Source organism: Anabrus simplex, chromosome 3 (assembly GCF_040414725.1).
Source record: "Anabrus simplex isolate iqAnaSimp1 chromosome 3, ASM4041472v1, whole genome shotgun sequence".
In the NCBI taxonomy this organism is placed as follows: domain Eukaryota; kingdom Metazoa; phylum Arthropoda; class Insecta; order Orthoptera; family Tettigoniidae; genus Anabrus; species Anabrus simplex.
Window position 1 is genome coordinate 186,067,295 of NC_090267.1, and position 27,430 is coordinate 186,094,724.

A 27,430-nucleotide genomic window follows, 5' to 3' on the forward strand; every position below is an offset into this window, starting at 1 on the left:
CCGACCCTGACTGGCATACTGCAAGCCTCTTTTGAAGCACATGCAGTGACAGTGTACTAGGGGAAATTTGTACTTTCATCATATCAAAAACTAAGTTCCCAGCAGGGAACCATAATTTAATTTCACCAACAAAAACTGAAAGTATTCAGACTTTTCCACTCATGAGATAACCAATGTTTCACCCCAGTATGGCAGCAGACACTGGGTCACACTGAGCAAAAGCCAAAGGCAGGTATTTATTAAAAATGGAGGTATATATCTCCCCTAGTGCACTGTCGCTGCATATTCTTCAAAGGAGGCTTGAGGTGGAGTCTCAACAGTGTACCTACGTGTACTAGACAGTTTGTTGGAGAGGTATGGTATGCATGTTGGAGAGGAGTGGTTTTCCAATTGATGAACCCACCGCCACACTGAGACAAAATGCTGGTTAAACATGATGATGATTATTCCAAGTGGTTGCATCAGTAACTTCTTGAATCTTTGCGATCCTGTTTGCCACAAATGTCTTCAACAACCGTAGCTCAGTGTTGATCCATCCCAAAACGATTGTACTGTCACTCCATAATCTGATCTGACCAATGTTTTCTTTCAAAGCACTTGCTGTTGTTTTGACGAGTTATGCGAGAGGAAGGAAGGGATGCCTCCGATTCGAGTCTTAGCAACAAATGGTTTTTAAAGGAGCTATTTTCATCTTTGCACAAAGTAAATTGGAAACGTACAGACCACTTTGCATTTGACAAACAGCTCCAAAAGCTTTCTCTGAAACACCACTAAATCCAAACAAATCAAAAGAGCCACAACAATTTCCAGGATTTACTTTTCTCGTGATTCTGATGTTGTTCAGTCTTTCTAATGACATACAGTGGAACCTCGATATCTCGAATCACCTCAGGAGCTAAATTTTATTTTGAGTTATCGAAATTTTGAGATATAGAGAATACCGTTTCTGAGCATGTATAACACACAATTGAATCATATGTATCTACGGGCTTATACTGAATACACTATTTTCAACAATATTTACAAAATATATAAACAAACTCTATTTTATAGCATCTCTTTAATTATAACCCTTATTATAGTAACTTTTTAGAAGACAGGATGCAGTAGTGAAACAAGAAACATACCTCCGTTAACACCTTTGGAAAAAAAAATCCATTAGTCTCTTCTGTTTTTTACTGTTAACCTTTCTTCCCTTCGCGCTGAAATTTCTCGTCAATAACATGCAGCCGAGATTCGTAAATGGAGCTTGTCATCTGCGACTTTGGGGGTTGCTTTTGTACATGACCGTTAATTAATTCACACCCGAGAAACAGCGAGGCTACGCTGATTTTCCGATCACGAGCAGTTTCAGTTTTTCAGTTCCCGTCATATTAGCTCCCAGTACCACTGTAACCCTTTCTTTACTTGTTAACTCTTCCTTACAAACCACAAATGTCGTATTACACAGTTAACGTTGCACAAAATTCGAGTTATCGAGTATGTTTTGCTTCAAGGGAGGAAATATTTGCTTTGAGAAATCGAGAAATTTGTGTAACCAAATTTCAAGTAGTAGAGAAATAAGTACATGTGAAGAATAGGACAAACGGCCAGGAAATTTAATTTACTTTGAGATACTGAAAATTTGTGTAATGGAGGTTCGAGATATCGAGGTTCGACTGTTTAATACTCGTATCAAGTCTGAAGATATTCTGGAGACTATGACTGATCCCAATCCAATCCATCTACCCATACGTGCTGCATCAATAACTTTCCTTTGATCCCACCCCTAGTGGATCAAAAAACTGTGCAATTTTGAAGGTGACTTCTCTTTTGCATCTTGGCAACTGCTCTGCTAGCTCAACTTGGAAATGAAGGCAATCTTGTGCTGAGTTCCAAAGGAGTCCAAGAGTCTTCGGCTCCTTTCACACACACCGGTTTTGATCGACCGGTTTATGCTGGACGAAGTAGTGGATTATGTGAAAGCATTATAGCTTTCACACATGCCGGTGCCTGGTAATGCGCTGGGTAGCAGCCGGACACACTCACTGGAGGATCCAGTTGCCAGCTGGTAGGAGGCCTACAGCGGTGCACGAGATTATATAAGTGTTTTCACACACACACCAGCTATCAATCGTCCATCTGCTCTCAGAGAGTACAGTGGAGTGTAAATATAGAGGATGTCAAAATTAATACAGAACTATTGATATCGATGGATGAGGCCAGACCTGTACTGTAGGATAAGTCAAGTGATATCTGCAAAGATCGGGATGGTACAAGGAAGGGGTGGAAAGTAGTATGTTGAAGGTCTGAAGGAAGAGTTTGGAGAATTGACTGATAATGAAAAAAACATTTTTGGTAAGTAACTTATATTGCAAGTGATGACCTAGCTACAGAAACACCATTTCATTATTGCATTTTAAACAAACACAGACAATGTCAGGTCTTAAACCTTTGACATTTGCCACTTGGTGGTACCAATATCAGGAATGGACATACGAAAATAGTTAAAGAGCTTTTTTCCATCTTTTCTTAGATCTTTGAGTAGCATATAAAACAGACCTGATTCATCCCTCTTTTCATTTATTGGATGAACCCATCGAATTCTGTTCCTTTTGTTTTTTCAGTAACATCTACACAAAAGCCATGTGGCAATAATACAACTATGATCCATACTGTACAACAGATGGCATATGACTGAATATCCGGTTTCAGCCAGCAAGGGTGAAAATGAAACTCAGACCAGCCGGGCAAAACCGGTTTGTGAAGGGAGCCTTACTAGCTCCACCTTTGTCTAAAACTAATAAAGTTCTTTTTGTTGCTTTTACTCTCCAAATACTGCAAGATACATTTACTGTTTGACCTCCATTTTTTCAAATGCATTCCACCGCTCCCGAGAATATCTTGTATTTGCCACTGTAGCTAGATCATGTCTTCTACGATGTCTCCTCCACTTAAGCAGTCATCCATAAAAAAAAAACCATTGCGAAAAGCCTTTGCTACTGCCGGAAATTCATTTTCATGAAGAGTAGCCAATTCATTTAGACGTCTCATGGCATGGTAAGGTGCTGATGCTGTTCCATGTGTTACTGTGTTCAAATGATAAATCCTCCCAGGGGTTGAATGTTCCTCTTTCCACGAAATCTGCTGTAATGCTCGATCTTCAGGGGAGAGGAGAATTTTCCGAAACATCTTTTCCACATCTGATGTCATGACATACTTATGACTACAAAATCTAACTACAATGTGAAAAAGATTTCGCTGTAAATTAGGTCCTGTCATCAGCTTGTCATTGAGCGACGTCTCAAACGATGTTTTCACTGAGGCATCAAACAGCATTCTGACCTTTATGGTGTCACTATAATAATAATGTTATTGGCTTTACGTCCCACTAACTACTTTTTTACGGTTTTCGGAGATGCCGAGGTGCCGGAATTTTGTCCCGCAGGAGTTCTTTTACATGCCAGTAAATCTACCGATATGAGGCTGTCGTATTTGAGCACCTTCAAATACCACCGGACTGAGCCAGGATCAAACTTGCCAAGTTGGGGCCAGAAGGCCAGCGCCTCAACCGTCTGAGCCACTCAGCCCGGCGGTGTCACTATATGGACATACCCCTAGTTGATGGGGTATGAAGTATGAATTCAATACATCATATGCCCTAGTTTTTGACAGCCATCAATGAAATCTGCATAAGCAGTCTTGAGTTCTATTGTCTGCTTAATCTCTTGACTAATGATTCTAGTCTGTTTAGTGTGTGTTTTCTTGATTCTCTGAGAATTACATCTAACTTGATAGGAAGCCTTATGATTAATCTATCTGTTGTATCTCTCGAAACTATTTCCAGAATTGCCTCTTGTTTCCAGAATTTTTCCATCTGTTCTGACAATTTTTTATTGTTATCCTTGTTTTTTCTTGAAAACTTAACCACCACCAGCCTAATCAGGTGTTTTGCAGAGCTGGTTGTCCTTCAGCTTCATTTTTGGGTGGACCTAACACTATTTTCCAATAAAGTCAAGCACCAATCAATATGCCTATGTCTCCAGGTTTGTTGAACATGGGGTCTGCCAAGCGGATATCCTTTAGAATAATAACCTTGTCCTTGATCTCTAACTGTGGCAATCGTCCTGTTATAGTTGGCAAAATCAGAAATTCTGCTTCCACCTCATATCTGTCATTCCTTGAAGTGAGATGTACTCTGGTAATCCCTTTTGTTTCCACTTTGGAGCAATCTACTCCAATGATTTGTGTTTTTCTCTCTATGTTCAGTAAACAAAGCTTCTTTTATTAGATTTGACTGAGATACTGAATCCAATAATGCTCAGCATGTTGTCGTTCTTCCACGAGCATCCTTCACGTCAATTAAAGCCAATGACGAAAAGTGCTTGCAATGTTATTTCTTTTGCCAAGTGTACAGTGAGAGAAGCAGGTGAATGGTGAGATTCAACACCACGGTTTATGGGCACTTGGTTTTGTTAAACATTTTGTTTCTGTTTGTTATCATCTTCCTCTGCATGTAAAAGTCCACATTTTTTGCATTTCAATGCTCTAAAAAAAAAATCCAATATGCCCTGTTTTCAAACAATTATGCCACTGTCCTTTTTCTCGGAGCAGTTTCCTTCTGCCTTCAACTGAATGTTTAAGTAAATCTTCACAGGTAAAAATGGGATGACTTCCACCACACAAATTACAGGCAGCCTGAGTGGTCATCATAACTTCCTTCTTAGGTTGTTTGTCCTTCAGATTTACCTTCATATTCAATGTCTTGTTTTTGTTGCAATGCAACAGCATATACGATTAGGAACATTCAGGTTAAAAATTTCAAGAAATCATCCAGCATTGGCATCTTCTCTGGAGTGTTGCCTTTCACCCTTTCCCACCAGTCTCTTTGCTCAACGAAATCCAACTATTTCTTTGCTAGAGGAATAACCGGTGAATTGCAATATTGCGCCGGTTGCTTCATTGCTTTTAATGAATATAATATAATCAAACGGTTAAAGAAAGATGAACTAGTCTCAAATTTAGCATCAGAGTTTGGTGTGGGTGTGACAACAGTGCGGGACCTAATGAAGAATAAAGACAAAGTGTTGCAGTTTGCGGCGAGTTCTGACAGTTCGCATGGATTCACTAAACGAAAAGAAAAACAATGAAAGCATCATCTTTAAAAGAACTGGGTGCTGCGTTATTTACGTGGTTTCAGCAAAAGAGAGGCAAAGGTGTACCTATTAGTGGTCCTATGATAACAAGGCAGGCACAAAATTTTCATGAAAAGATGGGGCTCTCCGGGTCCCCACCAGCGTTCAGTGGTTGGCTACAGACAGCAGTCCAGCAGAAAACTTTAGATACGAGTTTAAGCGCATAATTGAGAGATACAATTTCATTCCAAGTCAAGTGTACAATGCCAATGAAACTGGACTTTATTGGAAGTGCTTACCCAGTAAAACACTAGCAGCTGCTGAAGAGAAATCAGTTCCTGGTCACAAATCTAGTAAAGAGCGCGTTACCATCTTGTGCTGTGCGAATGCTAGTGGCGGCCATAAATTAAAATTAGCTGTTGTTGGTAAAACAAAAAATCCGCGTTCTTTCAAAGGAACAGTGATGAAATATTTCCCAGTAGATTATTGTTATAACAAATCTGCATGGATTACACACGATATTTTCAGGAGTTTGTTCCATAATACATTTGTTTCGTGGGTTCAAGATTTCTTGGCATCCAAAGGCTTGCCATTAAAGGCTGTCCTTTTTCTTGATAATGCACCCTCCCACCCTGTTGATACAGACGTGAAATCAGAGGATGGAAACATTTTTGTTTCCTATTTGCCACCTAATATAACTTCATTAATTCAGTCGATGGACCAAGGCATCATCGCAACCTTTAAGGTGCATTATAAGCGGGAATTGCTAGGCCTCTTACTTTCCGAAGAAACGTCGATGGTTGACTTCTGCAAAAAACTTGATCTTAAAGAAGTGCTTTATTTTGCCCAGAAATCATGGGATCTAGTAACCGCTCAGAACTTAACTCGATCGTGGAGAAAATTGTATGTTGATGTCGAAGAGCTCGCTAACAATTTTAATGAGTTCACTGATGAAGATGAAAATGAGGAATTGATGATCAAAGATATCTTGAAGACTACTAAAAATAACATTCATTTTGGAGAAGTGGATGAAAGTAACATTGAGGAGTGGCTTCATACTGATGATGTATTGCCTGGGCATCACAGTTTAACTAATTACGAAATAGTAAATAAAAGCGCGAACGGGAACTCTGCAGTCAGCTGCGAAGTGACGAGTGAAAGTGAGGGGGTTGGGGAAGAAGAGTGCGTCACAAACAATCACGTACCGCTTCAGACCGCACTGGAGTCGGCTGAAACGTTAACGGAATTCTTGGAGCAAAAGGACGATACGGGTTTTTCAGACATTCTTGTAATTAGAAAGCTCAGAATGGACATAAAGAAGAAAATGTTGTAGGAGAGTGCAAAAAGAAAGTAACAGATTTTTTTAAAGCAGCTTAAATGACACCAGGTAAATTAATTATTTATGGTCTGCTGGTAATTTAGGTGAATACTTGGTATGTATTATTGTAGCTTTGACTACATTTTGGTTTTAAAGAGGGTTTAATGCACTGCATTTTACGGTTATACGGTATGTATTTTATGTACTTTAAAGTCCATTAAAATTAGTAGTATGGATTATCCGGGTTTTTTTTTAAATGAACCGTTCACCCCTTCCCAGGCATTAGAACGGATAATTGAAGTTTTACTGTATTTCATTTCGCTGCCTTGAATTCTACTCTCCTCCCTACTTGCCATGGTCAAGGTCTTAGCCGCATACGTAAATATGGGAGCATAGCAAACTTTATACATTATCTCTTTACACTTTGTTGGTACTTCCTTATTCTACATAAAATTTCTTACACTCTGGTAGAATGCACTGACCTGATGCACCCTCTTGCTAATCTCCAGGTGCAGCATTGTATTCTGCATTAATTCACTCCGTAAGTATTTGAAACTGTCAACATTTCAAAACTTTGACCACCAATTTTCACAGTGCCTTACCCTTGTCTTTCTCCTCTAGATATTGCTTGCACCATTTCTACAGTTTGTATACCCAGTCCCTTTTTTGACAAGGGTTTTCCACAACTTCTCCCTGGGAACACTATCGTATGTCTTTGTTAATCTATGAATGTCATGACCAAATCCTTTCCATATTCCCAACTCTTTTCCAATACCATAATTTCTTGCATAATTAACATGGTTTCATAATTTAAACAACCCAATATTTTTGGGTCAAAAGCAAAGAAAAAGAAATGTTCCCGTATTTGACGCAACCACTTCTTCGATCATCCATTACACAGTTCCGGACGAGTTTCAAAATAAAGATGTCAACTACTCAGGTAGCAGCCTTCCTCTTGCAAAACCAGTCATTTCAAATATTGTGCAATGTGCTGTTATCAGTCGTTAGGAAGTACCATTGCACTAGTTCAATGCGTGAATCAGCGCAGAAGTAGTTAGTGACGCTCTATTCCAGTCTGGTACAAACATATTTTACGAGTGTTTCAGGTATGGAACATGCGTTTTCAGTGATCTCAAAATTGTTTGTTAATCCACAATAAGCAAGTATGGGAGGAATACTGCATCATGTACACTCGTGATGATCAGTTACACCGAAACATACGGGAATGGGGCAGCTAGCCGCAAGAATTCAGTGTCCAAATGCAATGTGCGCTACTGGCGGAAACAGAAAAGTTCACTTCAAGCGACCAACAAGCCTCGCAAAGCATTTCGCGGTCCAAAAAGCGGCAAGTTTCCACAAGTAGAGTAGGATCTGCTTAAATATGTGATTTCATTACACAAGGATGGATATGCCATTTCTCACGAAATAGCTGCTGCACAAAGAATCAGTGTCTCGGATTTTAAGGTTAGCCGAGGCTGGACTTACCCTTCAACAAAGAACAACATCACGCCAAAGAATGCCGAATGATTTCAACCAAAAAGTACGAGTAATTGCTTTTCATCACTTTGTGATTGAGAGGCGTAAAGTTAAGAATATTTGCTCTCCCAAACAGAAAATGCAGATCAGACATCAATCAGTTTTGAAATGCCACCAAGTCGAACAATTGATAAGAAAGGGACATTGAGTGTTATCGTTAACACTACCAGAAGCGAAAAACAACAATGTACAGTAATGCTTGCTGTAACAGCTAATGCCAGAATACTTGCACCTTACATTGTTCTAAAACGAAAAACAATGCCTAAAGTAAAATTTCTGTGAGGGATCCATGTTTGTATTTAAAAAAGTGTGAGCGGACATGTCACTCGTACAAGATTGGATATGAACGGTTTGGGAAACCAAGCAGGATCCTTCCTTTGATGCCCGGCCCTTCTCGTGTTGGACAGTTTTCGTGGCCACCTGACGGAAGACACTAAGAAATTATTGAAAACCATGAAAACTGATTTGACAGTGATTCCTCGTAGACTGATGTGTGTACTTCCACCCTTAGACGTTTCGATAAATAAACCATTCAAGGACAATGTGCGGAAACTATATCAAGTGCTGGATTGTGGAAAGTGTGCACGAACTTACTCCAACAGGCAAGATTCAGAAACCACCTGTGGAACTTTTGTGAGTAGATATTGCATGTTTGGGACAGTATTTCTCTGAAGGTGATTAAAAAGAGCTTCAAGAAAACAGGAATCTCAAATTTGTTAGACGGGAGTGAAGATGACTTCTTATGGAGAGATTTAAGCAGCAACAGCAATTCTTCCTGCAGTTCTGGTAGTGAACTCTAAGACGGTAGCCTATAAAAGGTATGACTTCTCTGTTTTGCCTGTATGTCATTATTATGTACTTACTGTATATGAATTGTACTTTTAGTAGTTCAAATTTATTTCACTGCAGATCGTACTGTAAGCTCATAATGAAAATAATATTTTCCAGTGTTAGTACTTTAAACCCACGTGTCCAACTTTAACTTTTCAGAAAAAAACACGTGCTGTATTTTTATGCCAAATGATGATGACTGCAAATGAGTTGAACCAATTGTGTGCTTATTATATTTAGTGGATCTTTTAAATGTACATAAATTGTCAATAATTTTTCAAATATCTGAATTCCTTGAATAATTTACGGATCCAAAGTTTTCATCTGTATTTTTTGTCAAGAAAAGTGTGTTAATTATGCGAGAAAATATGGTAATACCTCATGATGAAGATTAGGTTCACTGTAGATCTTCCACTTCTAAAGCCATACTGTTCCTCTTGCAACTCTCCTACCTTTCTTCTCATTCTCCTCTCTAATATTCTTTCCAGTGTTCTTGGCACTTGTGATAAGAGTGCAATTTCTCCATAGTTATCAGATCACACATGTTTTGGCCTCCTTCTTAAAGACTGGTATCATTATCCCCTTTCCCCAGTCTTCTGGCACATTATAGTCCAACAGGTCCAGAACCTTTATCATTTCCACAGTTATTTCATCCATTCCTGGTGCCTTCCCCATTTTATTCTACAAACTGCTAATTCCACCTCTGATATGATTATATCAGCTTCTGCTGTTGAGTCATCATACTGTATTTCTACCGTCTTCTCTGCATATTTTCCCACATTCATCGGTTTATCAAAATACTCCTTCCATCTTCTCTTTATTTCTTCTGGATGTATCAACTATCCATCTTCCTCTTTCATTAGCTTTGTATAAACCACCACCACCACCATCATTTTCTTCATACGTTTCTGCTTGTGCAGGTCATTCACAGAGCCTCTTCCAATCTTCTCTTCTCCCCACCCCGCCCAGTCTATCGTTCATTACTGTCTCCCAATGTATTCCTCTCCAATTTACATCATCCTCCACCTGATCCCTCCATCTTCTTCGTGGTCTTCTAATTAGTCTTCTTCCAAGTTCTGTCCAGTCCAGACCTCTTCTTGATAACCTTTCCTGTCCCATTCTTTTGATGTGGCCGAACAATTTCAGCCTATTTCTCACCATAGTTTCTGTAGCGTGTTTCGTATTGTTTCATTTCTTATCTTGTCCCTCCTCGTTTTACCCAAGATACCTTGCAGAAAGCGAATCTGTCGCTTGTAATCTACTCAGATTTTTTTTTTTTTTTTGTCCAAGTACAACATTCCGATTCATAGGTCAATATTGGCAAATAATATGATTTATATATCATGATTTTTGCTTTGGTAGGTAATTTCCTATTTCTAATTATGCCTGAAACACAGTAACAAAATTTTGAGCAATTTCCTATCCTCTCCGAAATTTGTTCCTTGCTGTTTCCTTTCCCAGTTAGCTTACTTCCTAAATATTTAAAAGCATCTACTTCTTTAAGAATTTTTTGCTGGGTTGAGTAGCTCAGACAGTTGAGACGCTGGTCTTCTGACCCCAACTTGGCAGGTCCGATCCTCACTCAGTCCGGTGGCATTTGAAGGTGCTCAAATACGTCAGTCTCATGTCAGTAGATTTACTGGCACGTGAAAGAACTCCTGCGGGACTAAATTCTGGCACCTCAGCATCTCTGAAAACCATAAAAGTAGTTGGTTATTATTTAAGAATTTTTCCATTACACCAAACATCCTTAATTTTTCTATTATCTCTACTGACTTTCATTACCTCACTTTTCGTTAAACTTATTTCCATGCCTGCTTCTTCAATTGCTCTCTGCCAGGTATTTGGTTGTTCTTCCAATTTTTGTTCATTTTCTTCCCATATCATCACATCATCTGCAAATACTATGATTTTCATATCATTTGCTGTTGACCCTTGGCAAACTTTCCTCATAATGTTGTCCATCACTATATTAAAGAGCACTGGTAAAAGTACACTTCGTTGTCGAACTCCATTGTGATTTTTTCTCATCTTTCCCATTACTTCATATAGTTCCATACAGCATTATTTTACTGCCAGCTCCATCTGTTTCCTTTTGTGTAAATTCTTCCCAACTTTTCTTCTCTTACCAATTTCTTATACTTCCTTTTATTATCAAGATACTTCCCTTTACTTTCTTATTTTTTATCTCTATTCCATTCTTGCCATGCTTTCTTCTTTTCTTTTACTGCTTCTCTCACCTTCTCATTCCATCACTGAGTATCCTTTCCATTCATTCTTGTCGAGGTCCTACCACAGACAATCTCTATCCCGCTTACAAATGCCATTTTGAAGTTGGACCATTCATCTTCCACATTTCCTACTTCAGTAACTGGAATATTTTGTTTCAGTCTCTCCAAAAATTCTTCCAGCACGTTCTTATCTTTTAATTTCCACACTTTTATTTTACTATCTCTTATCTCCTTTAATTTTTCCATTTTCACCACACTCGTTTTTGCTATCACAACTCTATGATATCCATCAAATGTTTCTCCTGGTAAAGCTGTTACATCAGTCAACTGTCTGAAATTTGTCCTTTCCACAAGAAAGTAATCAATTACTGATTTTATTCTTCTGTCATTCCAGCCATATCTTGTAATTTTCCTGCCGTTTTTCTTCCGAAACCATGTGTTGCCCACAATCATTCCATTCCTTTCACAAAACTCAATTAGTTTCTCTCCTTCTTTATTCCTTTTCCCATATCCATATGGTCCAACTACTTCTTCACTTCCTTGTCTTTTATTTCCAACCTATGCATTTAAGTCACCCATTATAATCACTTCCACATCAGTTATCTCCTTTTCTAGTTTCTCCAAGAATTCCTGAATATCCTCCTCTTTGCTCCCTGTCTGTGGTATATACATTTGTATGAAGTCCTTCACTTTGTTCCTCATTCTCAGTCTAATTTTCATTATCCTGTCGCTGATGTACTCTACCATATCCATATACTCTTCCAGTTGGTTTGAAATCATCAGCCCACTCCGTTTTTCACCTCTCTGCCACCACTCCACTATAGTGTATATCCTTTCCTCGTTCTCTTATTTCTTTTCCCCTTCCACTTGACTTCGCTCAACCCCATCATTTCTATATCATCTTTCTCCATTACATCCTACATTTCTGCCTTTCCTGTCAAAGTCATAAGGTTGATTATGCCTACCATCATGATGTTGGCTACTGGTCGCCTATTTTTCGCAGCTCCTCCAGAGCCCAAGGAACTGCGCGTTGCTTGCAGCAGGATACGCCCTAACCTTTTCCAAGGCAAGTTCCAAAGTACCATATCATATATGTGTAGGCTATTATTATGGTGGGGTCGCCACTCTCAGAGGCATTTTATACCTACTGCCAGATGTAACTCTAGGCCACTCCACAGGAGTACAGACAACTTTTTGCAATCGCTTCACTTAAGTACAAACGTTGCTGACAGGAGAAAGTTCTTCAGTTTTATCTGCCATTGGGACTGGGGTTCTCTTCTGCCATCCAAACCGTTGACCATGTTCTTCTTTCTAGTGAATTATTGTGTCATATCTCAAACAAAAGCTTCACCTGGTCTCCAATGGGAGGGCTCCTCCACCTGTAGCCACTGGTCCCCACTTTGGGTGTCAAGAGTGGTAATGGCCGCTTGACCCTCTGCCAGTCACAGGTAGTACCGTCTACTGTTACATATGGTAGCAGGATGATCCTGACCTACGAAGGAGGCCAGGATCTAAGAGTATGTGTAGCAAGGATGCTGTAAATGTCAGAGAGACTAAGAGAGATTCATGCATTCAGCGTTGTGAAAAGTGTGAAGTCAACTTTGAAATATTATCTTCATCGTATGTACATAACCTTGAAATGTACTTGCCTAATAACTGATATGCTGCATTCCATTGAAGGTGGTGGCCTCAGCGGTCTGATTTTTGTTATGAACGAGAATGCACAATCCGTGAATGATTCCACAAATTCGAGACGTGTTGCTTCTTTACATTCTCCTTCTTACCTCAATGTCTTTCCCTTTGCAATTCTCATTTCATGATCTTGCATGTATTGAAATTGAACATCTCAGGTTACTGAGAGCCAAGATGTTGGGCACCAATATTTTTTGATCAGTTTTGAAGGAAAGGAAAATGCTGCCTTCATGATCCTTCAATACTTTATTGAATCTGACATGCAGGTATCCTGCTTATATAATAGATCATATAACTTGATAAAGAGCTTAAAGACCACATTTGCAACAATTATCAACAATACATAATTATCTGACGAATCAAAAATTGGCTTGGAAACTGCCAACTTCAAGTAACTAAATAAATCTACAAAAAATTAAAATCTCTTCTGAAAGCTCCCTTGCACACAAGACTTGTGAATACATGTCTGTCGGGGTCAGTGGGATCAAATCTCGGGATTTATCATGGACTCTGAACTCCCTGAGAATTTTTACAAGTGTCCCATGGTTCAATGAAATATAGACCTTCTTGAAATCCACTAAGCTGCTTAAACCTGAGTGTCCTAATGTTGATCAATGATTTGAGGATGAAACTTTATTCTGGAAATGAACATCCCTCTCAGTATCCTGCCTGGTATTTTCCCAATTGTTTATCTACGTAGACCTCCACCCTAGTTTGAAGTGCTTTCGACAATATCTTTTACACAATGGGAAGAAGTGATATGCCTCTGTAATTATTGACATCCGTTTTTTTTCACCCTTTTTGTGCAAGAGGTGAATCAAAGCATTCTTCCATTCCTTTGGGATCTCTTCTGTTGCTCAAATATGAGTAAAAAGTCCTTTCAACTGTTTAACAACATTTTTTCTTGCATACTAACACAATTCACCATGACAGTCTCTTTCCCAGGAACCTTGTTTTGTTTTTGTTTCTTAGCCCTTTAGTTATACCCTTGTTCCTTTGATTACTTCTTTGTCAGGAGGATATGAGTTCCCTAGCTTTTGTATGTGTGTACCAAGAACAAGTCCTTCCTCAGCAGTGTCACAGTTCAAATGTTTCTGAAAATAATGAGCCAAGTGTTCAAAATGTTTCTTGTTGTTCGTGTTGAGCTTTCCTTCTTTATTCTTCAAAGCCAAGTTCCTACAAGTGAATCCTCTAATTTTATTCTTATCATCATCACCATCATCACCACCACCACCACCACCACCACCACCATCATCATCATCATCATCATCATCATCATCATCATCATCATCATCATCATCATCATCATCATCATCATCATCATCATCATCATCATCATCATCATCATCATCATCATCATCATCATCATCATCATCATCATCATCAACAACAACAACAACTAAGCTGTATTCCCTATGTCTCGTGAAATGATTACGGATGACGATTCTTCTTTTCTTTAAAAGTTCTTAGTGTGGGCTGTCTGGCTGAGACAGAAAAGTCATACTGGGTTTAGCCCAAATGTCATGGATTTGTTTCCTGTTTGGAAGTTAAAAAACCCCCTCAGAAACAAGACTTTCACTTCAGGAGAGGCACCCAGAGGCACCCAAGTCCTGAGTTTCCCTCAGCCTACACCACTCTGTCCAACTTAGTGCCGAGGTTATGGATACAGGAAGAAAAGATAAAACCTCAAAAACTGAAAAGATGGAAACACCCTGACTACACTAAAGGAGCATGTGGCTGTGAGCTTGTATCCAGGAGATAGTGGGTTCGAATCCCACTGTCGGCAGCCCTGAAGATGGTTTTCCATGGTTTACCATTTTCACACCAGGCAAACGCTGGGGCTGTACCTTAATTAAGGCCATGGCCACTTCCTTCCAACTCCAAGGCCTTTCCTCTCCCATCGTCGTGACAAGACCTATCTGTTGCAAGTGATAAAAATCATTGTTATCCGTATTGAAGATACTACCTGTGTCGGTGCGATGTAAAGCCACTAGCAAAAAAACACTCACTAAAGAAGAATGGCAACTGGATTACATCTGCATGGACAAATACCACCAAAAAGAGATCTATAACATCAAAGTCCTCAGAGGAACAGACACAGGTTCAGATCACTATATAGTTGAAATTAAACTCACCTCAAAATTAAAATTAAACTCGCTCCCCAGAGGAGACAACAAAAGCAAGGCCCAAAAACTAAAAGTTAGATCCTACCCAGCTAATCAACAATGAAAATTACAAAAAAGCAACTGAAAAATAAAAATCACAGATAAACTTGAAGACTATGTACACAACCTTAAACAAATTGCAGAAGACCTGGCTCCAATTAAACCACGTAGAAAACACCAATAGTGGAACAGCAAATGTGATGAAACAGTGGAGAAAAGACATCAGTCCAAAAAATTAGAAATACCCTATCAAAATCTAGTAAAACAGAGAAAAGAAACTACCCAGGTCTTAAGAAGAATAAGGAAACACTACAAAATCTTCAGAAAACAGCTCCGAAAATATGAACCCCCGACCCTACAGACGAAGGATGATAATGGTCAGATGGCTTATAACAATAAAGACAATGCAGAAATTGTGGCTAAATATTTCAACAAGCTTCTACTTTGTGGGAAACCTACAGAACTCCTTCATTTGGACACCAATACCCCAATAAAAACACCACCAGAGAACATCAACCCCCCCAACAATAAAGGAAGTCTATCAAGCACTGAATAAATTAAAAACGTACAAAGCGCCGGGAGAAGATGAGACCTTTGCAGAAATCTGGAAATATGCAGGAAGATCAGCAAAAGTTGCCCTCCATCAACAACTTGTCTCTATTTGGATTAAAGAAGAACTACCAGAACACTGGGCAACAGCACTCATTCACCCACTGCACAAAAACGGAGACAAAACCGACCCTAATAACTACAGGGGAATCTCGCTCCTAGACATAACATACAAAATCTTTTCATTAATCACCCTTAATAGGACAAGTTTACAACTTGAGAAAGAACTAGGAGAATATCAAGGAGGTTTCAGACCCTGGAGGAACTGTCCTGATCAGATCATGAGTCTTAAGTTGATAATGGACTATAACAAAAAAGAAACAGAGATATGGTGATAACATTTGTAGATTTCAAGAAAGCTTACGACTGCATTCATAGAGAATCCCTATTTAAAATTTTACGACACCTTGGACTACACCCCAAATTAATAAACATGATAAAATTGACTCTTACTAACGCTAAATCAAAAGTGAAGTTTAGGGGTGAAATATCAGAGTCATTTGAAATTAAAACTGGACTATGGCAGGGAGATGGGCTCTCACTACTATTATTTAATTGTGCTCTAGAAATGTTAATGAGGGAATGGTTTAGGAAATATCCCCCAAAAATAAAGATTGGCTGAAAAATCAAAACAAACTGCCTGGGATTTGCCGACGATTTAGCATTACTAGCATAAAAGAAGCAAAAACCCAGATATCAGAACTTCAAAAGATTACAAATAAAATTGGCCTCAAAATATCATTTGGAAAAATAGAAATTATGCCCCACAAACCAACACAATTAAGAGAAGTTACCATAAACGTTAATAAAATCAAAATAGTAACTCAATTTAAATATCTTGGAGAAGTCATAACACATAACCTAAATGAAAAAATCTCAATCCAAACAAGAACAAATAGATTAGCTAAAGCACAAAAATTAACATGGGACATCTACAAAAAGAAATGTTTATCAATAAATGCAAAAATAAAACAGTACACCACAGTTTTAAAAAAAACAAACGGAAGCTACACATGCAGCAGAAACACTTTTTCACCTGAATAAACAATCAAAGACTGAAAGACTTCAGAAAATTGAAAAGAGGATTGGAAGAACCTGCATCAACACAAAAATACCAGAAAGATGGACAGAGGTAAATAATACCTAATGAAGTCGTGTATAGATACTATGCATAAGAGAAGACTGGGATTATTTGGACACATCGTGAGGATGCAGGATTCGAGACTTCTGAAACAACTAGTACAACACAATCTCGTCTCAAAAAATACCACAATGACAAATAATATAAAATTGAATACAAAACTCAAGAATACAAACCTCCGCTTTACCCTTGCACAAAGCAAACCAATAACATGCACATTTGCAACCAAGGAAAGGGCACGAAGATCGGAGTGTCTGAAGAAGTACCGGGAGGACCGCAAAGCCTGAATAATCCCTTCAAAGAGACCTGACTGATGGACTGACTACAGTGATCGTATGTGGCCATAAAACAAGATGAAGAACAAATTTATCTTCCACTCCTCCAAGGGCATTCATGGCCTGTATTGAGATGACTGTGCTTTTAATTTTCGTAGCAGCTCTTTGTCTCTCACAATGCTCTGCAGCCCAATCTCATTTCTGATTTTTTCCATCCAGTGAATTTTCAATTTTCTGTGATGCAGACAGAACATTCTTAACCTACTGAATCTTGCTTTTGCCGAGTCCATGATGAACATCCATACAGGTCGAGTTTAATACAAGCTTTAACATATATTTAATGATAAGTTCCTATAACTGACTAAATTTCATAGGTACATATAAGCTGAACTGGTTAGTTCAATTCGACTTCTAAAGGATTATTACAATTTCTAAAATTCTGACAATAAATCAAAGTCACACTGTTTCATTTTAGCAACAAAAATATAGTAGAAAAATCAAATTTAAATACTTAGTCATAATGGAAAGGGTTTAGCTATAGTTTTGAGTTTTGATGAAAATCAGAACCACTCTTTGAGAAATAAAACCCACGTTAGTGTTAAAAGCCAAGTAAAGCAGCAACAAATAATCAAAACAAATGAGGAAAATGCTGAACTTTTAAAGAAAGACCAAGCCTTACTGCTGATATCAACTTTTCCTTATAAGTCAACAATTCATTTAATTCTGCTCAAAGAAGGAGAATGGCTCCATACCTGTGAAACAATTTCTTTTCTTGTTTTCTTCTATGGCATCTAGAACATTGCTGATGTTACCAATGCTACAGTTAGAGAATTTGCTGTTGTTTGGTCGGTCCCCACTTGTGGCTGATGCAAACATGATAAAGTTACCATGGAGTCCACCAGGCCGACAATCAGGAGGATAATCATGCTGGAAGAGAAAAAAATGTTTTTAAGGAATAAGACCTTTCAGCATATAACAGCTTCCAAAACAATCAATCTTCATTTGTATTATTCACTGAATGAATCCATGTTTGAAACCAGGTAGTATTAGACTCTCAATATTATTTTATATTACAAGAGCTTTTCAAGAGTGATCATACTTTAGTTCTTTTATTGTTATGTTAATGTTATGTTAAACTGATAATTTAATATAATTGATAATTTAACAATGGATTTGTGCCTGTAACAGATAAGCAAGTCAAAACCTTTCTATGCCTGTCAGCACCAAATGGAGGCAACAGCTGGGAAACAGTAAGCTGCCTTGAAATGTAGTTTTCATCTTAAAGTCGTCAAGGAAGGCATATGCAAAACTACAAGAAGTCAATGGAGAGACTGTTCTCCCCACTGGCACTGCTATATGTTTAAAGAGGGTCGATAGTCATCATTTTCTAATGGTAGACCAGGGGCTTCAATCATTCTTCTAAGAAAATATCAGTACCCCTTCCTGTGATTGACAGATCAATGAATAACATTAACAACACAATTAGAAATGTTGAAAATTTCCTAAGGTGCCATTCACACATCATTAGCAGAAAAAAATAGATGAGAGATGTATGAAAGTGGGGTGGTTTTCGAGTCTGCTCACTTTTGAACATTTGTGATCAAGTTTATTTAAAGATGTATATTACAGATACACGTCCAAACCATCTCACAATCTGTTCTGTTCCAGTTAATCATTTAGTTTTTGCAAATTTAGCTCTTTAAGTATGTCTTCATTTCACACTCTATCCCTCCTTGTCTTCTGTACCATACTCCTCAGGTATTTCATTTCAGTTGCCTGTACTCTACTCTCATCTCTCTATGTCACCGTCCAGTTTTCTGCTGTATATGTGATTGTAGGTAAGCAAAATCCTTTGTTCGAAACTTCTTTAGCCTTCATTAGAACATCTTTACTCCATATTAATCTCTGTAACTGCTAATAGAAGGCATTCCTCAGTTGTATCCTTTTACTAATTCCCATATCCAGTCTTTCATTTTCTGTTAGTTTACTTCCCAAGTATTTGAAGTGTTCTATTATTTCCCATTCCTTGTCTCTAATTCTCATAGCTCCTTTTCCTTTTTTTTTTACTTCCTCTACTCATCATGACTGTCTTGCTTTTCTCCATGTTGAACCTCAATTCCAATTGTTAAATCCTTCTATTCTATGCATAATGGTGAATAGCCATATGCTTGAAGAATGAATTTGAACTGCTAATCCCACACTAGTACAGGAGTCCAGTAAATGCTTCCCATTCCTGTTTGTTTCCACATCTTTCCCACAATTACACATCACCTTCTCATATCCTTCAGTTCTATGTCAAATTCTTGAATTTACATCACAAATTATCACTATCCTGCCTTGCTGTTGACTCTGACTATGATGTCACTCAGTGCTTCATAAAACTTGTCTACTGTACATTCTCATCTGCTCCCTCACATAGTGAATACACTTAAACTATTCTCATCCCTATTTCTTTATCCACGTCATTCATTCATTTACGTGCCTAACAGAAACTATGTTACATACTAAGGTGTTTCTAATAAACAACCCTACCCCACACTATGTTCTTTCTTCTTTACCACCTGTTAAGTACAGCTCGTAAGTTCCTATCTCTTCCTTGTTATCTCCCCTTACCCAAACATTATTAACTCCTAACACATCCAGATTCATCCTCTGACTCAGACAGTTCCACATTTCTGAGGTTTAAATTTGGAAATAAAAATCACCAACTCCACCATGAAGCCAATTCAAATGCACAGCTTCACTGTTAGAATTCACTCCTAATCTAGCTTCTATCTCCACATTGTTAGTAACCTACAGCCATTGTTCCTATCTGTTGATATCAGCAATCTCATTATTTTCAAGTGTGCCACTTCCAGCTTATGAAAGAAAAGTATCTAAAGTCCACCCAGCCTTCACTCTCGTACAAAAAAGTTGGTCTGAAAACAGCAATGTTAAGGATAATTTCATCTGAGAACCCACTTCCTTCTTATAGAATACCACTGATTGCAACAAAGAGCTCACTGCATCAACTTTGTTACACCTTGATTCAATTTCACTCACTGTATTAGCAAATGGGAGAACACACATCTTAAGTACCATTTACAAACCGTCTAGGGGAGAGCATTTTTGTATACTTTTGACACTACTTCACAGAGAAACTGAGAAAGTGATTTTTTTTTCTTTTTTGCTAGTGGCTTTACGTCGCACTGACACAGATAGGTCTTATGGTGACGATGAGACAGAAAAGGCCTAGGAATGGGAAGGGAGTGGCCATGGCCTTAATTATGGTACGGTCCCAGCATTTGCCTGGTGTGAAAATGGAAAACCATCTTCAGGGCTGCTGACAGTGGGGTTCGAACAGATAGGTCTTACGGTGATGATGGGATAGGAAAGGGCTAAGAGTTGGAAGGAAGCGGCCATGGCCTTAATTAAGGTACAGCCCCACCATTTTCCTGGTGTGAAAATGGGAAACTATGGAAAACCATCTTTAGGGCTGCCAACAGTGGGATTCAAACCCACTATCTCCCGGTGCAAGCTCACAGCTGCGCACCCCTAACCGCACAGCCAACTCTATGACAAAGTGTATGATTATAATTTGTGTTACCTCCAAATTCTGAACTCCCATGGAACCAAGAAAAAAATTCTTAATTGCCAGTTGACTTGACCCAAGAAACGGGATTAAATCAACCTTTGCGCTGAAGTACACGGAAATGAGATTTTGCTCAAATGCAGGTCAGTCTTGCCCACCTTATTTGATTGTTTGTACTTTCTTTTAATAATTTGGTAACATGTCTGAGATGGGAACATTTACACATTCATACATTATGTAGAACGAGGCTTTATTTATTCATGAATATATTCATACAACATTTTCTCTCAATTGATTGCCTGACATAAAATTAAATTAAAGACTGTCTAAGTATCAATTCCAATCCCTCATGTGGGGGTACCAAGATGATGGTAAAACAACAGCTGCCCAACATTTCCCAGGAACAAATTTACATGGGGATCAAATAGATGCAAATTTCTTAATTTGCTTCATATTGATTTCTGAATGTAAATTCAAACTCATGGTGTACGTATTACTGAAAAAGAATCTTATCCCCGAAATAACATCATCATTGTAGTAGACTAGGGCAGAAGTTAAATGGTGTACAAACTTTCAAATATTACCTCATCTTTTGAAACATTACCATATTTGGTACCATTACCAATACAGTATTCAACAGTTATGTGCCAGAAATGTTAAGTACTGCAAACACAGCATGCTGTGTTGCCATACAAGAGGTCAACTCTGTACTGGAATACAAGTAGTGAAGTAAGGAAAAATGTCTATGCTGTTAAGCATAAAGTTCTCAGAATAGATATACTGTATATATTTGTTTTATTCCAGTCAAGTTTAACAAGGCCAAACTGGTAAAAGTTTGACATTACATTTCTATTTTATTTTTACTGTAGGCTACACAGAGTGCTGAATCATCAGGTTCACACAGTACACTTTGTTCTTCCACATTGGATGGTAAGAGGAAATCCTGTCAGTCAGCCAACAGAGAGCAACAGCTGCTCAAAGACAGCTGGATAACAAACATGTGCAATAATAAAGTCTACATAGTGGTTGATTCTAGGAAGTTTGACAGTACTTGAAAGGAACCACCCAGTTTTCCCTCAAAATAGAATTCAGATATTCAAATAACTTATATATAACAAAGCCAACATTCTTTTTTTTAAGTATTTCAAAAGAAAGTTTTCTATTCTCATATTCTCCTCTTCCGTAACTCCTATCCAGGAAAAGTAGTGGATTACTGACCACCTTCCACTTCTTACTCTTCCCTGGAGACACAAGAGATGTGCATCACTTCTAGGATCCTTAGTTCCCTGTCCTGGTACATTATGATGCTTCATACAGGATACTATCATAGTGGACTTGGCATATCCAAAGGCATTTCATACCTGACTGCCAGGTTTCAATGAGATCGCACCTCACCTGGAGAATAGACTCCTTGTGCAGCCACCCCTAATCTTGAGAACAGACGCTGCCTGCCAGATTTCAGTGGTGGTGGTGGTGACTTTTGTTTTAAGAGAAGTACAACTAGGTAATCATGATCCCTAAAGAAATTAAATGGAGAAAAAAAAAATGAAAAAAAAAAAATAAAATCACTTATTCAACAGTTGTGCCGGCCCCGTGGTGTAGGGGTAGAGTGCCTGCCTCTCGCCCGGAGGCCCCGGGTGCGATTCCCGCCCAGGTCAGGGATTTTTCTCTCGACCTGAGGGCTGGTTTGAGGTCCACTCAGCCTACGTGATTAGAAATGAGGAGCTATCTGACGGCGAGATGGCAGCCCCGGTCTCGAAAGCCCAGAATAACGGCCGAGAGGATGCATTGTGCTGACCACATGGCCCCTGGGACAGGGAAAGAGCCACCACCAACAACTGATTTTACACACTAAAGTGAACTGCATTTTACGCTTTCAAGACCATCAACAACTTCGGCTGCACATACCACCTTCAAATGTACACGTATTTAACAATATTGGAATATTTGCAAGCTGATAAGTGGTTGAATTTCATACAAAGTATAATAGTACAAAAGTACCCCATACGAACTCAAGCATAACTCATGCTGGACGATTCAACAAACAACGCAAGATGACAAATTCATTCAAGAATGTGTTTTTACCCGTTATCTTGGACTATAACAAGACATATGTATTTTAAAGTGTTTTTACCAAGTGTTGTGAGCATTTTAATGTGTTATATGATTAATATTTTAATAAGGTGTTCAACACGAGTTTTAGGTCATCAGACATACTCAAGACTAGGAGCATATAACTAACCACTTTGTAATATGTCAACGTCTATCATACATTATCACTAAATTGTAACTAATGTAATGGTATAATACAGCTGAGGATGAGTTCGTAAAGAGTCGAAACTGGTACTGTAATTCAAAGAGCTACAATAAAATTTGTATTGATTAGGTGGATCTTTTCTTTTCTATGATATATAATAGATATCAATACGGAACATAATGAAACTAATAAATCAAGACAACAATAACATTGTACCGATCATTGTTTTTTTGAGATGTGCTTCATGTCTTCTGCTGCCACTCATCTCCGATAGATGGATAGATGGCATTAATGCTTCGTAACGAGTATAAAAGCCTGTCTGAATATTGGCAGGCAGTAGCTGGGGAGTTAGATCTCTCTTCTTTAGCATGTCATTCCTCTGGTTCATAAATTTTCTTATACAATACTACTGGTACATAGCATTCTAGCTATTCAATCCCTAACCTTAAGCACTGATTAGAATGAGCAGTGTGCACATTTAATGGAATAATGGCAAAGGAGTGTTTGCGGCTGTCTGCAGCCTGATCATTCCAGCACTGGAACTCTGGACTGTTAAAAAGTGGGAAAATGTGCATTTTTCATTTGACTGAGTATTTTGTATGATAACATTGCTTTTAATAGCTATATTTCTACTGACGTCATTGTAATGTCGTATGTTGACTTCAGTTGTGAAAAACCACTAAGACAGTCTTTTTGAGAATTCCGTAGCAAAGCACGGAGACATCAGCTAGTTGCATACTAAAGATGCATTGATAGCTTGGATGTTGCAGCATTTCATGAATTTTGGCAGCGTACGTGAGGAGTTTGCTGCCACATTATCCGTAAAGGTGGAACTCCCGATTTGGCGAGTAGGCTGGGAATGGGGCTAGTTCGGAAAGCCATCACCGCGCGTTTTTAAAACTCTGGCCAATTAGCCCGCCGAAGTAACTAACACTTCGGCACTTCAGGCTGACTTTGATTCAAGAGTGCGAGAAATATTGGGAAATGGTCACAATCCCAAAGGTCATCATGTACTTGGCACCATAACAGCGGAATTAATGTACAGCTGCACAAGGTGACATCCAGGTGGGAGAATGTGCCATGTGCACTGCTGAAGTGAGTAGGTTCCCCTGTGTTAAGCACACAAAGGTCAAACTCTTGGATCAATCGCTCAAGTAACCTCCCACTAGTGCTGGAAGACTGAGAACCCCAGAGGGTGTTACAGGTATTCATGTCTCCCAGTAAGAGGAAAGGAAGGAAAGGAGGAGGTAATAGAGAAGGAAGGTATTGTTTCCTCTGCAGCAACCAGAATTCCAATGGTAATGGAATACGGTCATCAACAGACCCAAGCACCTCATCGGTCATCACCGAGTGCATGATGTGGAGATCGTAATCTGGTGGAACGTACACACAGCACACCATTGTCATTACTGGCAATGGAATGTGAACTGCAACTGTGTCCAGCCAAGTTAGAAGCGGCATTTCTTCATAGAAGATGTCCGAATTAACTAGGTACGAATGCTCCCAGTGCCATCGACAGCTACTTGGTCTTCGGAATAAAGACAATATCCTCTCATAGTCATGTCATGTCCAGGTCTCAGTAGCATTTCCTCCACTGCGGGGACCAGCACCCAAACTAAAGAGACTCTTTCAACCTAAGCCGCCCGCCCCTTTAAAGAGTCAGGCTATTTACCGCTTAGCATTGAGTCACTGCCTCTATAGTCTACTTCATTTATAGTAGGTAACCCTAGCCAGTTATCTAGTTTCCCCTATGGTTACATACATACATACATACATACATACATACATACATACATACATACATACATACATACATACATACTGTTATGTGCTCAAGAGACCATCAGCCCTGTTGTAGCCTTGTTTGATATGTCCTGGCAGGGATGAGTGAGTCAGGCCGCTGACCTTCCAGCTGGCATGGGGGACATGGCCAGCCTCTCCTTGTATTGTGCTTTCGTCTGGTTTCCCTGCGAGACCTCTGGAGCGCAAAATGAGAATGTTGCTTCTCTACCCACACCCCCAAGATTCTAGTACTCATCACCAGGATATAAAAAGGAGGCTGGCAGCAAATAGGAGTATGGAGTCAAATAGCAATAGTGCTAGCTGTCGTCAGAGCTGTTGTGGGTGACGAGTGTTTCACCAGTGTCGTCGTTATCATGTGGTGGAGCTGGACAACACTATTTGATGAGTGAGTAAGCAGTAGTAGTGCTTGTTGTGGTCGTCCTCGCAGAGTGTATTGGAGAAGTGTGATGGAGAGTACTGTAGAAGTGTGGTCACTGTTGTTCAGTGGTGGTGCTGTGTTATTTTCTCGCGAGTAATATGTGCTAAGTAGTTCACCGTGTGAAGCAGCCACTTGAAATGATTGTGTGAGTGATGGACTTCTCTGGAGTCGAGCCAGGAAACACTCATTGTGCATTGTGATTGCTAACAGACTGTGTTCATATATGTGCGTGTGAGGTTGCTGAATGGAGGGACTGAACGTGCGAAGCGAAATGAAAAGTGAGCTGTCAATCAAGATTACAGAAGGTTCTCAATTCCAAGTAAAGACTGCCAGTTGGAGACATGCTGTGAGGACCAAAGACACGTGTCAAAACTGAGAAGAGTCCACCCTTTTCAATACCAGTGCAGTAGGATCCTGCTAACTTGATAACTTGACGAGCACTATTCTTCATTTTTTAATCAGTAAATTAATTTCATGGTAGCAGGTAGAGACCCCTCTTTTGTGGCAGCTCTACTCAGGGAGTGTTGACCCTGTCCATACGAGTCCCAGAGCACTCTGACTCTGTGTGTAGCATCTGGTAAGGTCCCAGCTCAGGGTTACAGGTGAAGACCTCAACAGTACCTACAGTGGAGAAGAAGGGCTTCGGTACAGTGTCGGTGGTGGAAGAGGCAGCCCCAGTGCACGAGTTAATTGAGTACAAGGTATCTGTATCCAAGTTGGAAGCAGGTATCAGCAGGAGCGTCTGTACCTGAGAGAGGCGGCTACAATAGCGACTGTTCCTTCTGTCAAGGGTGGCTGATGAATGGGCTAAAATGGCATTGAGGAAGGCAACGGGAAACCACCTTAATTAATCTTCCCCAGTATACCATCAGTATGGCTGAACAACGAATACCTTGGCCCCCAGTCCCTGGCAGGCCTTCAATGGCCAGGGGTTTGCTAAGAATCTCTACCCTGGATGATCTGTATGTTGTATGAGTGGTACCGATACCGGTGCGCTCCTGGCCCTCCTCTGTCGGTTCATGTATGTGGTTTTGTTTAATATGTTTTTATGTATTATTTGTTTAGAAAACTATAATGTGGGTGATTAAGTATAATATGATAGTGTGTGTGTATTTGTGTTTTATATGATTTTGATAATTCGTACATCAGTTAAGTTTTGGTAAATCAGTATGCGTTGGGTTGGTCACCCATCCAATGGGTGACCACGCCTGATGTTGCTTAGCTGTATACTTAGTAGTCGTATGTGTGTGTGTGTGTGACCAGGGCGTTTGAGAGTTTGCCTCATAACGGCTGACACAGCAATAATGTGTGTGTTTGTTGTGGTAGTCCTGGGTGGTCGCCCATCCAGGAACTGACCACGCCTAATTTGCATTAAGCCTGCAAAGGTCGCGCCAACTTCGTTATACAGTGACTAACACGTGCAACTTTAACTAAGTTTGCTTTGTGTAAGTGTGCGGTGTTGTTTTGCATCGTTAACGGGCAGCATATCGTGAGGCACCCGCCTCGGTTACCGGTTTCTGGTGCTTCAGGTATGGTGGTGTTATAATTAGGCTAGAGGGGCGAACTTCATGGCTAAGAAGGCTGAATTGGTAGATTAGGAAATGAGCTTGTGAGGGAGACAGTATTTGGATTTTGCTTGCAGGGGGAGGTTAATGCTTAGCTGCAGGGTCTCAGCTATTCGGTCCACCGAGGTGGCCCGCAGTGGGAACGAAATTAAGATAAAGGCATATTGAATCGAAGAGTGTAGGTATCGGGGGAGGTGAGGATGGCCCTTCTGAAGTGGGGTGCCGAACGGGAACGATCTGACCCACCACACGCTGCAGCACACAATGTGTCGACCACAACGGTAGGCAGGGCAGGCCACGCGCCCAAAATCAGAGCGCCACCAACCTTCGGGGCACCATGGGAGGGGTTCATTTTCCATGGGTACTGGCTGTTTTCCCTATGGGGACCAGGAAGGGAGGGGGGGATGTGCCTGAAACACCAGAAGGGTCAAACGAACCTGGCGGACCGACCTATTTGGCAACCCGTTGCCTGAGTCATGACAGGGGTAGTTTTTAAAGTGGTTAGCACCACGGACAAGTCACGAACACAGGACACCATGCTGCCCTGACAAACTGCTATCCAGCACAAGTGTAGCTGGAACACTTGAGGCATGGTAGATGAGCTACCAGATAAAAATGTCGAAAGGCTCGCTATAGTTGTCCGGTACTGCTATATCTTGGCTTGCTGGGACGTGGTAGCAGTACGGAGTCTTGGTTTGAGCCTCCTGGCTCGTTTCTTGGTGCTGGTAGCCGGTGAGTGCTGATTTGTCGGCAGATCGGTGAGGTGAGCTCTGATTGGTTGATGTGGTGTGCCAGGACCAGCGTGCTGGGTGCTGGGCCGGCAGTGATGGCTGCGGGAGCTAGCAACTCCCGCACTTGGCGGCCATCTTGGCTTGAGTCTTGGCGGGGGCTAGCGAACTTGGCT

The 27,430-nt window shown here is 39.9% G+C and overlaps 1 protein-coding gene across 3 annotated transcripts in view; it reads right to left on the minus strand.

The window, feature by feature from the left end:
* kuz (zinc-dependent metalloprotease kuz) overlaps nt 1-27,430 on the minus strand; it is a 697,031-nt gene that overhangs the window by 54,931 nt on the left and 614,670 nt on the right. For all 3 annotated transcript variants that reach the window (XM_068226622.1, XM_068226623.1, XM_068226621.1), the window contains exon 8: nt 17,665-17,839. In XM_068226622.1, the coding sequence (XP_068082723.1) occupies nt 17,665-17,839 (175 nt within the window). The remainder of the gene's footprint in view (nt 1-17,664; nt 17,840-27,430) is intronic.